The sequence below is a fragment of the Watersipora subatra genome, chromosome 9 (genome assembly GCF_963576615.1).
Source record: "Watersipora subatra chromosome 9, tzWatSuba1.1, whole genome shotgun sequence".
Taxonomy (NCBI): domain Eukaryota; kingdom Metazoa; phylum Bryozoa; class Gymnolaemata; order Cheilostomatida; family Watersiporidae; genus Watersipora; species Watersipora subatra.
In genome coordinates, this window is record NC_088716.1 from 59,029,461 (window position 1) to 59,043,020 (window position 13,560).

At 35.8% G+C, this 13,560-nt stretch overlaps 1 protein-coding gene across 1 annotated transcript; it reads right to left on the bottom strand.

Annotated features, from left to right (window-relative positions):
- Positions 1 to 491: 491 nt before the first annotated feature.
- Positions 492 to 13,425, bottom strand: LOC137404201 (forkhead box protein J3-like). Its single transcript, XM_068090363.1, has 9 exons — positions 13,018 to 13,425; positions 12,270 to 12,344; positions 11,589 to 11,774; positions 11,386 to 11,476; positions 11,027 to 11,212; positions 10,836 to 10,892; positions 9,502 to 9,627; positions 6,708 to 6,878; positions 492 to 1,808 (listed from the first exon to the last, which is right to left on the bottom strand). The coding sequence occupies exons 1-9, from the start codon at positions 13,423 to 13,425 to the stop codon at positions 1,540 to 1,542; spliced, it is 1,569 nt and encodes a 522-aa protein (XP_067946464.1). The 3' UTR covers positions 492 to 1,539.
- Between the last annotated feature and the right edge of the window lie 135 nt (positions 13,426 to 13,560).

Consider the following 13,560-nt stretch of genomic DNA (forward strand, 5'->3'; position numbering starts at 1 on the left):
TATAAGAATTTAGGATAGTGTTGGACGCATCAGCTGTGTTTAATACCATCACACTCAAATATACTTCTAATATTATCAAAATATAAATGTAATATTATCACACTCAAATTTTTTTTCTAGTGTTTAATTTAATTACTAGATTGCAATCATAATACAAATTTCAGTAAACTTATATTGCACGCAAAGCAATTTTCAGACAGTAAACCCTCTAGCATGGAAGAGTTAACATGTTTTAACCATAGTTACGAAACGCGAAGGTAAACTCAAGGAAGGATATCATATGCTTACGTAATTACGATTATCTCAACAGCTTGTGTATGTCAAAACTCAACAGCTTCTTATATACACAATAATTTTGTGGTAAGTTGAATCAAATGGTCCTTAAAGCGGCACGCTGATAAGAAACAAGCTACATCAAATCTAACTGTAAACAGCTCTGGTTCCTTTCTTTTAAAACTATATTATATATTGCTAAACTGTGGAGGGAGAAAAATTAGGTTATAAATCAAAGTCACAGTTAAATTGAAATATTAATAATCACAATCATTTGAGCGAATTATAAAACAAAATTGTTATAGTACTCATTCTGTACATTTATCGGAAAGGAAATGAGCTAAATTGCCAAAAAAGTGAAATTGCAACAAGCACGAAAATGTAACAAATAAGAAAATAGAGGCTGCCATACTGAGAGACTATAGAGAGGTATATGCTACAGTTGCACGTGTGTCTAAAATGGTTGATAGAAAAATATGAATAACTGGACGGTGGACAGCAACAGCCTCGCACAGGGTTTCCATAACTGTTACTCTTAAAATACAAAACAACATAAATATTCCAGACAGAAGGTAAATATGAAAGACGGACACAAGGAGACGTGCATCAGTTGGCAAAAATTTAGAAATGTTCGCATCTACAGTATAATTACAAGACCAACATCATAGCATGGCCTCTACTCGGTCTAGCTGAATAGCAAGAAACCTGCGAAAAATTGGCTGCTTCTAGCTATTACCATGATAATTATTTTGGGAAAATTCCAGCAAGTGTTATTAAGGATATAGAAAGTGAATACTGCATGGTTGTGATAGCCAAAAACATTCCTTTGGACAGCGATATGATATCGCTGCAGTTCGCAGCTGTAAGAGAGATGCGATATGAAGTGGATTACTTCTAAGAAAAACCTTGTTTACAGAAAAATATTTGATTGGTTTGCAGAGATCAATTTAAACTAATAATAATTGATTAGCCTTTCTAAAATTTGAAATAAAGAGTTGCTTTTACACACCATTTCTATAGAATATAAGTGAAATATATCATCAAAATAGTTAGAGGTCTCAAAGCATTTCATTAAAAATAGTGATAAGGAAAAAGATAATTTTGGGATAAGTGGAGAATTACCCAAACACCATCACTCTACATGCTTGATGTGACGCTAAAAATGACAATATTCCATATTTTTGAAAGTATCATAGCACAAGGCAAGATGACCAATTCGATTCAATTTTTACCAAGGCCGTATTATACGGATCTTAGGAAACTAGACTAGAGCATCTTTTCCCAGTCTATACCAAATGGATTATCGTCTTCGGGACCATGTTGGGAGGCTGTTGAGGTAGAGATGTCTGCAGCCTGAGGTTCCCGTCTCACGACTACAGCCTGTCGAGGAGAACTCTTCAGCGCCTGCATATGAGGAGGTAAAGCCGACATTGTAGATACAGATGGCAGCAATGACTGCTGAGTCTGCTGCTGCATCATTGGTCCACTTAGAGAGCTGCTTTGTTGATATCCTAGTTGTCCGTCGCTGCCAACACCTGCACACAAAATAAGGAACTGTGCATAGAACACACAAAGTTTAATAACAAGATCTATGTTTATGATTTCTTAGCCTAAGGGCCAAGAATTACGAACTACGTAGTCAAATACCGTGTCAGAGAGAGTTGGGGTTCACTTTTGGTTTATCATTTTTATGTTGACAGCAGCCTGAAAATTCTCCGCATACAACAGAGAATACAATATACGTCTATTAATGGTATAATATATATGTAATAATAATATATAGAAAGGCACTATACCAGAGAATTGCCAATACTATAGATAATATACAGTGAGTTATCCCACGAGCAAACGAGCGGAGCGATGTGTGGGAGTTTTTATGATAAATGCATGTGCACACAACTTACGAAAATTATTCATCAACAATGAGACGAACCCTTGGCTAGAAATTTCATCAAGAAATTTAAGCATCGGAATGTAAAGTCGTTAAAGTATCATAACGATACAGAACACATTTAAACCTATTTAAATATGTTACCAAGTCTTTGTAAATTATCGGTATTATCTTTAAACTTACCCATCTGATCGGATTATACACAAATAGACAGATTTATTTGAACGAAAATTGCCACAAAAAGCTTGAAAAGCTCGGTTTAATAAAAGTTAAGACCGAAAATTGAAACGCCAATAAAGCCGTGCGACCGATTGTAGAACTATTTAGTAGTGCGTATTTCACGAGAAAACCGTGTTCATTTCACCAGTCTATGGTGCTGTTTACTTGTAATCGAATTTATTCGAAGGTTTTTGTAATAAACGTAGACCGTTTGAGGCGTAGACCGATTTACAGGTACGAAATTGTGGTACACCGTTTATCAGCCTATGTTTTTTGTCCAATCACCGAAGGTTTCATTATTTAAAACGTTAGCCGAAATTCTTTACAACTTACGTACCAGCTAGGGCCGAACTACAACGCCCGTTTATGACGATAACATTTTTTTTTATTTTGCTGCAGTTTGTAGAAAACTTTCAGAAGTGTGAACGCTCATACTTGCTTTCTGTTAAAGATCGCTATCAAAACCATTCTACATTCAACGCAACCAACTTTCAAACTGTGTATAGTACACAGTAGCTTGTCATTTTACTTTTAATTTTGCATTTCAGAGTTATAATAAACATATTTCCTTATTATTGTTGTTAAATTACATACAATACAGTAGATTAGGCCTACAGCTTTATAACACTTTTATAACAGCTTTTATTTTGCTGCAGTTTGCAGAAAACTTGCAGACGCGTCAAAGCTCATACTTGATTTCTGTTAAAGATCGCTATCAGTACCATTCTACATTCAACACAACCAACTTTCAAACTGTGTATAGTACACAGTAGCTTGTCATTTTACTTTTAATTTTGCATTTCAGAGTTATAATAAACATATTTCCTTATTGTTGTTGTTAAATTACATACAATACAGTAGATTAGGCCTACAGCTTTATAACACTTTTATGATAGCTTTTATTTTCTGCAGTTTGCAGAAAACTTGCAGACGCGTCAAAGCTCATATTTGCTTTCTGTTAAAGATCGCTATCAGTACCATTCCACATTCAACACAACCAACTTTCAAACTGTGTATAGTACACAGTAGCTTGCCATTTTACTTCTAATTTTGCATTTCAGAGTTATAATAAACATATTTCCTTATTGCTAATTGTTGTTAAGTTACATTATTAAACTAGAAATTCCATTAACATTATTAAATTAATTATTAAATTACGTTATTGTTAAGTTACTTATTGTTAAAATACAGTAGGTTAGGCCTACAGCTTTAATTAATATTTTTTAGTGTTGTGAAACAGGTTTGAGATAGTAGTAGATTAGGTGTGATTTATTGTTGTATTAAATCAAGTTTTTTAAACGTTTTGTGTCGATTTTCAGTAAAATCGGGTTGTAGAGCATATCTTTGGGATAGTAGTGGATTAGGTGTGATTTTTTTACAACCTTTTGTTTTGCATAATTGACTTTGAATTTAATTTCAAAACAACTTGACAACTACCATGGACATACAACTTCCCATAACACCACGTCGCGGCCGACGCAGTGGCCGTCCACGTGTCTCTCAATTATTACAGCGCAATAGGAGTATAACTAGGATAAATAGGAGGATAAATAGGTCCTCACAGCAACCATCTACATCAAATGCTAATGTTCAACAACACGCTACTCAAATTAATAACAACAACTCATCTGATTCAGATAATTCTTTAGTAGATGTTGTAGGCGATGTAAATGACATCGACTTGACAGCCCCTTTGTTTCCAGATGATGATCATGATTTTATGGACACTAGAAATTCCACTGTCATACAGCCCACGACCAAAGTGATAATTGAAAAAAAGAAAGGGTACTGTTGGTTGTTGAAAAAGTAGTTCTCAGCAGGAATTGACAGAGTATAGTGTAAATGAGACTTGTTTGAGTTGATATAAAATACATTTGAGAGAGCACGACTCTAAAAAAGTGCAACTAATAATTTATTTTAGAAGTAAAGTTGGTTTGAAACCAGATATACGAGTAATTGGTTAATTATTGATATTGTAATATCTATTATTATAAGTATACAGTATCTGTTAAAGGTCGTGCAGTCTAGATCAGGTCAGCATCTAATCATTCATTATTGCTTATTGTTGTATATAATAACACCCACACCCAGTACATTACAGCTACCATTGCAGTTATCCTATTGCACTGCAGAGCCATTTGATTGCTAATATTGCATTTCTCAACCATTAGTACCCTTTATTTTTTTGCCAATATCTCTGGCCATCTCTTTGGTCGTGGGCTGTATGACAGTGGAATTTCTAGTACATATATTATATAATATACATATATATTATATAATATACATATGTATTATATAATATACATATATATTATATAATATACATATATATTATATAATATACATATATATTATATAATATACATATATATTATATAATATACATATATATTATATAATATACATATATATTATATAATATACATATGCATTATATAATATATATATAACTTATAATGGTCTACAATAGACTTGGGAGAGTAGAATGGCTGTCATTAGGTTTAGAAATAATCTTCATGTTAATTGAATCAGTCAAAACCGATAGAATAGACAAAGGGTACATCAAGGAGACACTATAAGGACTCGCATTTAGGGCCGCAGTGGGACTTGCATAAACATAATAGCACTGAAAGCAAATTAAACATCAACCGCTGCAGTATGATCTAGGACAATGGAAACAAGATTTTACAAACTCAAGGGCAGCAATGCTAACTTCAAGCTGTGGAACCTAAACTCTTCTCTGTATCTCCTAAATACACTTCATCAGACAGCACCTGCTGAAGAAACCTCAGACTGGGCAATGAAGCAAATGAGCTGTATTTAGACACACACAGGCCTCTATTCATTAGATGTTATGTGGTAACGGGCCTATTTGGTTAGGCCCTATGATCTTAGCTGCTCAATGCTATAGACGAAACCATTTAGAGCATTGCACAAAGATGAATAATACACACAAATACCCGGGCAACATGGCAGCCAGAAACTAGAATGAAGAAAAATCGTCTGTGCCAATAACCAAGGAAGAGACATGAGAAAGAATGAAAACCATGTCAACACTGCACTGGCATTTGTGACTATGAAGGTGTTTTGATTTGAGCGGGTAGTGAATGTTAGATGCTTGAGATTGGTCTGAGTGAGTGAGCCAAGGCTAAGAGTTTAACTATTAGATCGCTTGTTTGTTATATAGGATGGCCCTAATAATAGCCAGCCTGAGCTCTTTAAAGATGATTTCCACCAAATTTCAGTAAAATTTATTAGAAAGAATCCGTAATTCTCTATCAATTATGATTGTTTTTTATATTTGAGGTGATCTGACTGCCAAGATGTTTCAAGATTAAAATTGACAAAACTTGATCGCAGTTAAAACACTCAGATCAAACAAAAGTGCGATTATGACATCTATAGTTGCAAAGAGAGCGACAAAATAGAGACGCTTAACGATGTAATTTGAACGCAATAGCCGATATCAACAATCGCGGCGACGACGACAACTAGTGACATCATTTCACACATATTTTTCTTCTGAGCATTTTAATCATGATCAAGTTTTGTCAATTTTTATCTTGAAACATCCTGGCAATCAAATCATCTCAAACATCAAAAACAATCGCAGACGATCAAAAATGCCGATACTTTCTAATAAAATCCATACTAAAATGTTGTGTAAGTCCATCCTCAACTGTGACCATAAAACCTATACTCACATCTCACGTTATTTGTTAGTGAAGTTTATGAAATCTCAGAAAAACATTTCAACTGTATCTACATTTGTCTCCGACTTAGAATACACCTGCAACTACCGTACTTTTCGGACTATTAACCGCACCCCTATATAAGCAGCATCTGCTTTATTTTCCAAAAAGCGATAATAAAACAATACATAGGCCACACCTTTGTATAAGCCGCAGAACTCAGGATGGTGCTTTTTAACGCGACACCGACTTGGCTGTTTAAAACGGAACAGTGCCAAACGGCACTGTTTCGTATTAACTGACGCTTTTTAACCTAGTGCGTAACGGAACAGTACCGTTAGGCATTGTTTCGTATTTTCTTTCACCGCTAGAGGCGCACTAACCGGAGATTCTGGTTAATGCGCCCTAGCGGTGAAAAAAAAAACTACAAAATAGCCGCACCTTCATATAAGCCGCATGGCTCAAATTATCAGAAAAAAGTAGTGGCTAATAGTGCGAAAAGTACGGTATGTTACTAAAAGAAATGCTAAAACCAGACAAGCCCAGGGTATATTGGTATAAGAAACCTTTTTTGACAGACAACACACATTTTCTAGAAGGTCTATGAACCAAGGGTGGTCTAAAGAACCCACCTCTGATCCTGAGGTCTGTGGTCCTGAAGTCAGCGGCTGACTGGGAAGAGCTCTGACGCAAGACTCCGGTTTGCTCAAAGAATGCTTCGAGTGAGGGTGCAAGATGTGCAAACTGCTCGGCATTTATGGAGTAGTTAGTTTGGTCGAGCTGCCGCATGTTCTCTAGCAAATCTACAGCATGATATTCCTAGATGTACCAGGCATCCATCCCGGCATATAGTGCACAAGTCTCTACATATCAACTGAATCCAACAGCGTGTCAATACATCTTGTTAAACTTAGTGAAATAGCGGATGCTGGCACTTAGCAAATATGCCAAGTCATGATTGCGTAATAAATTGATCTTTTTAAAATATATTGTGACCTAAGAGTATGTATTTGCTCTTAGATTCTGTCAAATAGATTTAAACTACGGCAGGGCTGGGAAGGTATCTCAGTTCTCGCGTTAAATCTCTGCCTGTCGCGTACCTCACCATTTTATTTAGTCGCTTGACAAACACAAAAAATGCTATTTCGAAATGCATGAAAGTTTATAAAACTTTTTGAGCTATTGAGCTATAAATGAAATGACATTATTCAACTGCCTTATAAATGTGCACCAGACCCTTATGGCTGATCCCCTGACGTCATTCATAAAATCCATTCAAACAATCAAAGACTGCCCTTACGATAATAACACAATGAAAGTATTTACTGGTTGACCCATACCCTGGCCTTAAAATATATTTGTAAAATGTTCAGTTCAACAAAACAGCTCATTGTCCGACACGTGAAAAAACATGTTGAAATTATACATCAGTGTAGAGAAAATATGTGAGAGCTCAAAGTCCATGAAAAAGTGCCAATTCAATTGATCTTTCAGATTCATGTATCTACAGCTTAGTGATTGGTTATTCTTAATTTTTTATACCAAATGATTTATCATCACCACATCTAAAGATAGTTTTCGCGATAAAAAATTATGACAGAACAAAATGTGAAACCACTTTACAATTGTCTCTTCTGGATGTAACCGATACAATGGGATCTCATTGTATTATCAAATAGAATTCTAATATCTCATCAGTCACTCCTCAGTCACTCCTCGATCATTCCTCAGTCACTAATCAGTCACTCATCAGTCACTAATCAGTCACTAATCAGTTACTAATCAGTCACTAATCAGTCACTAATCAGTCACTAATCAGTCAATCATCAGTCACTCACCAGCAACTCATAAGTAACTAGTAACAAACAAACTGCGGATCTGTTTGATCAGCCATGTAAACTATGAGATTTGCTATTGATTGAGAGATGCACAAGCGAATAGCAAACATTACGAGACATCTGATTTGCACTCTTACTAAAAATTTATGCAATTTTACGATTACTTTTGGGACCCGATAAAAGTTTGTAGCATAGAAAACATTCAATGAGGGGAAAAAAGAAAATGGGAAAATTTCATGCCGTGAACACACTTAGAAGCTGTCGTCTCTACAGCAAAAGTCAAACTAACAGAATGATTTCAAAGAAACTTATCAAGCTTGAGCGAGCTGTGAAGGCATTATAACATCATGACTGAATCGTACTGAGACCCAATTCTGCAAGTTTGCATTGCAGGGAGCTCGAGTCTAATCCCGCTGGCATTTCATCGGCTCTTTTCATAACTGAATAAGACAATCAATGGCGCCATTGCGAGAGATCAGGTAATTTGAGTTGCAAAATCAATAGCATACTTTCAAGCGACTGGACTGCGAGACAGAGCCTTCTCTTGGCCTTTCCTTGCATAATGGAAGGCCAAGAGGCAAGGTTCAATTGCGTTACATCGCAACAGCTAAATATTATGAAATGGGGAAACACCTTCGACTCTAAAAAACCTAAAGAAGTGATGTATTCAAGTGCAATAAAACCTCCCTTGGCAGCAGATCATGGATTTACCCACTAAAAATAGCTTTTTCAAGGGAATGAACACATTTTAATAGGCAGATGATGATATCATCGTGAAGGCGTGTCTTCCTGTCCCATTTTAAAATACTTCTGGTAGATACGTGAGAGGACAAAAGATCTCATGCAGTGCCTCTAAATATATTGTAAACTAGTCTTAAACCATAACTGTCACGTACAACTTTTATCCTATATCCTAGGTAAACCAGACACGCTGGTTCCGATTTTGTACTCAAAATAAAGATTGGTCCACTAACCTTCAAAGTCATTAAGGCTTTTTTAAAGCGTTTCAATATCCATCTCAAAAACAACACAATGGCACAACAAGCTCCGCCCATAAATATGTGACGCAGCCTAGCTTTTTAGGAACGGAAGTTAGGGATGTTTAGCCCGATTTAGAATGATAGAGATGGGCGTCTTACAAACCATTATTATTTAGACTCAGCCTGTATAATAATCTCAGTCTTTTATGAAAGGTAGACAAACTATTTAAAATTGCTCGTAGCTTGTTACATAATGTTTAATTTGTTTTAGCTCATTTTTCTCGGCGTTCAGCCTATTAAACATAATGTAACAATCTATGAGTACTGCTGAAATACCACTAACTAAAAAAATACTGTTAAAATAATATATTTTAGCAGTATTTTTTTAAGCGTTTTAACCGTGATCAGGTTTTGCCGATTTTAATCTTAAAACATCCTCAAACATCAAAAACAATCGCAAATGATGAAAAAATACTGATACTTTCTGATAAAATTTACTAAAATTGTGTCTAAGTTCGTCTTTCACAAATTTTGAGTGAAGGTCAACATAAATGAACAATTTCAACTATCATCCAAAAGTTTCTGAATTGGAAGGTAGTTTCGCATACCTTGGAACTGTGTCATATCGACTTCATCCAATTTAAAGTTGTTGGTACTAGCCAGTCGTAACGACTCTTTCAGATTGTCAATATTGTTCAACCATTCAAAGTTAGACCCAGTGAGGCTGACGTTAGCTGCAAAAGCCCAGATAAAGTTGCAACTAGAATGAAATTAAATATAAAGTAATTATAAGCTACATAAAAATCATAAATTAAAACTATTTACGTTAGCCCATATAATAAATACATTTGTATCAAGAATAATGAATCGGCTCAGTAAGCAAGAAATGTTCACAATGCAAGTTAAACTTCACACTTTCAAACACTTTGTATAAAATCATTCTTATAAATCTTTACTACAATAATAGCCGTGTTCGTTCATCTGAAGCCATGTTTAGAGGCCAGGAAGAAAGGCATCGCACAGGGATTGAACCCTGATATTCCACTTAGCAGCCAAACACAAAACCAGCTGCGCCACTCGCTCACCTTGCTGCACTAGCTATCACGCATGGTATTCTGACAGCGCACGAGTCTACCACCATACTAGTACATATAGTATTGATTGGAGACAAAAGCTTTCCCTTAAAGCTCAGCTTGCATTAAAAAATTTGTATAATAAAGTATAATAAATTTTACCATGTAGGTATGCACATATGCCAAGTTTATTCCAAGTTAATACCAAGTACGCACATATACCAAGCAGGGTTTTTACCAAGAACAATGTTTGGCATCAATTTGTGTGATATTAATGGCAGTATAACTAGCTACTTCCATCTAATTCTGTTAGCATCGAGAGAGCTTTCTATAACTTTAGAAAGTGACCAGAAAAAAATAAGCTCACCATCACAAATAAAAACAAAAACTTGCTAAAGATAGTAATAAACACGCAGCAACTTTAGCCAATATACAGGAAGACATATCAGTTGAGGGTCAGCCATTACAATAACTAAAGCATCAGCATGATGCATAATACGAGTAACCTTTAGCTTCAACCTGGACTACTAATAATCTTTTAATATTCTTAGTAGTCCGGTAGGAATGCCATGAATGCCACCCTTACTGTTATAGCAAATCTTAGCTCTGACAGCATGCACATACGCAAGAGACAAGTGAAAAACAGCAAAAATGATTGCTAATTATCTAAAGTAGCATGCGGTAGCAGACCCAAGCTAGTGGCTCCAATAGTAAAGCTAGCTAATGGTGGCTAGACGCTGCCACCACTCAGCTGATAAGCACAGTTAACGCCCAATCAGTTGTCTTTAGTAATCCATCCACTATTGATTGTGCCTAATCAATTAAGGATACAGCGATTACAGCACAGAGATATCCAGTAGTTAACTTACTCTGTACTTGTGTGTTTGGAGAAGCAGAATCCAGATGTTCGTGATAGTTTGAGTTTGCTACATAAAAAACAAGCAGAAGATGAGCAGACATGTTATCGGGTTGAATGAAAAAGGTTTGTCTCATTGAACAGCTATTCACATAAAACTTGTCAGGCAATGCGAGAAAACAGTCACAATACTACAGAACTTACCTGGTTGGGTAGATGGAAACTGGTGCTGTTGCTGGTGGAATTGTACTCCTGTTGCCGAGGAAACGCACGAGTTCGGCGAAGATGCCGGGGGCATACTCCCTGCCCCCGTTTGAAAATTGTGGCTTTTGAGAAACTGGCTAATACTAAATGAGTTGCCGGTGCCATCAAGGATTTGATTTCCAATACCTACATAAAAGTCAAGTCCAGATATACACGGAAAGTCATTCAAACTCTCATAAAACTGCAGATATAACATTGTTAGAATCACAAATTGGATGATAAGCCCAGAAAATGTTGACTTAAAGGCAAGCGGATGAATGCACAATCTTCAGAATGACTTTTTTACAACAAACTGTTACCTTGCGGATTTTCAAAAACCTCATGGTACAGTTTTTTGAATGATGCAGAGAGATCTGTGAGCATTGGATTGTCCCGCACAAAAGATGCCCCCTAAAAATACGCATCAAATTCTCAGCTACCAGTCGATACTAAATAAGTCTGCTTAAAATGCACTCAACATGAAGTAAAGAAAATATTTGTATTATATAACAAGTAGGCCTACCATTTCACTGGCCGGGAGACTGCCATGCAAACGTATCTGGCTGCCAGGGGCAGAGCCATGCAATGAATAAGCAGGACTTCCGAGGCTGCTGCCGCTGCTAAAACTACCTTCGGGTGAGTATGGGTTGCGTCTTTTCTTGCCAAACTGCCCTTCAATTGGATTGTGGTCTATCGCCCAATACGAGCCCTACACGCAGATTAAACACACTTATAAACTTCAAGCGTCGAGCTTTCTTTTGAAGTTGTTGGCATTTCCTATTAAAAAAGTATTAATTATGCAAATTTGGTGCTTGATTATTGTAGGTAGAGAAATTTGTATGCATAAACTATAAATAGCTTTCCGTTTGAAAGAATGTATTTGTGAGTCACTGTTTATCTATGATTTTCGTTAATAGAAACTAATATTTTACGAATGTGATAATTTTATATGCTCAGCGTTTAAGATGTACTAACTACCTAATTGGTGATTGTCACTATAATTTATAATCTGCACAAAAACGAGTGAACTTTTTCAATTATACTAAGTGAACCTTAAAAGTATAAATGTACAAGATTTTAGAGTTTTTCCATTTTCCTCAATAGAATCATAGTATCTTACACATAACCTATGTATCTTACACATAACCTATGCAGTGCTGAAACATTCACATCTTACTAACTATAAACAGAATATACGACCAACCTTTCCAGGATCATCTTTGTTTCTGGGAATTTTTACGAAACATTTATTCAATGAGAGGTTGTGACGAATAGAGTTCTGCAAAATTAAAAGATGATAACTGAAGCAACATTTAAATAGCACCTAGCACAGTACCATATATTGAAAGTCACAAATGTCACACAAAAAGTCACATTATTGTTCATTATAATTTGACAAGATGTACCCTGAAACAGCCAACAGCTATTGCGAGGTAGGACTTTGGTTCTATTTGAAGTTGAAAAAACATCACATGTATATGTTACGGTACACTGGACATCATTTAGTTATATGAAAATTTTTTTGAGAAATGTTTCTTTGCAGCTGGAACTTGAACCAACCCATGTTTTTGGACAGTAGAAGTAACTTTTAAATAGCATACTGCAGAACAACTTCAACCCAAAGCTGTTAAGTCTATCCTATAAGATGGACAGCAATTCCATTTCCTAAATAATACATTAAAGATTAAAAGATCTTACTATTTGGTTCAACGACTCCAAAAAACAACAAATTAGAACAACTTATAGGATAAACCCCTCAACTCTGGGCATTACGATGACTTGGTAAAATTAATAGCTGATGCCTCTCAATAGGTCATCAGTCCATCTGCATGCAGATATGATTATTTAAACATTCCAAGATCAATATTAAATATGTAAAAATTTCGAAAATGCATCTGTCAAATACTCAGGTAAAAGATTATGTTACACAAGCCAAATAAAAATGCGCCTACCTTCCATCCATTGCCTGCATCCTTAAAATATGAAAAGTTATCTTGTATCCATTGATAAATGTCACAGAGTGTCATCATTTTTCGAGGTGTACTGTTCACCGCAAACGTTATAAGATTGGCATAAGAATATGGAGGCTTTCCATCTTTTTGAGCTACACTAGTGCCATTTACTGGTCCACGCAGAGATTCTTGACTGGTCTCATCTTGCTCGAACTCGTCAGAAGATTGTGAGCTTCTTGATGATCCTCTGACGGTTGTTAATTTACTGCTATTGTTGTTTATTTCAGGCTTGACGCCAGGCTTTCCAGGAGCAGGAATGGAACCAGGTGCTACATTTATAGTATGCAGCCAGTCTAGAGAAGATAAACTTGATTCAAATCCTGTAGATCGTTTTTTTACCTCCGTCATAACTAAGCTACTAATATAAAATAGAGCAGCCGTACAACAAAACTTAACTTAGTTTGCAGGCTTTACTTAGAATTAATTCACTTCGCATTATTTCATCCACGACTTGCAAATTGTAGAAATACGTAGCTCATTCAC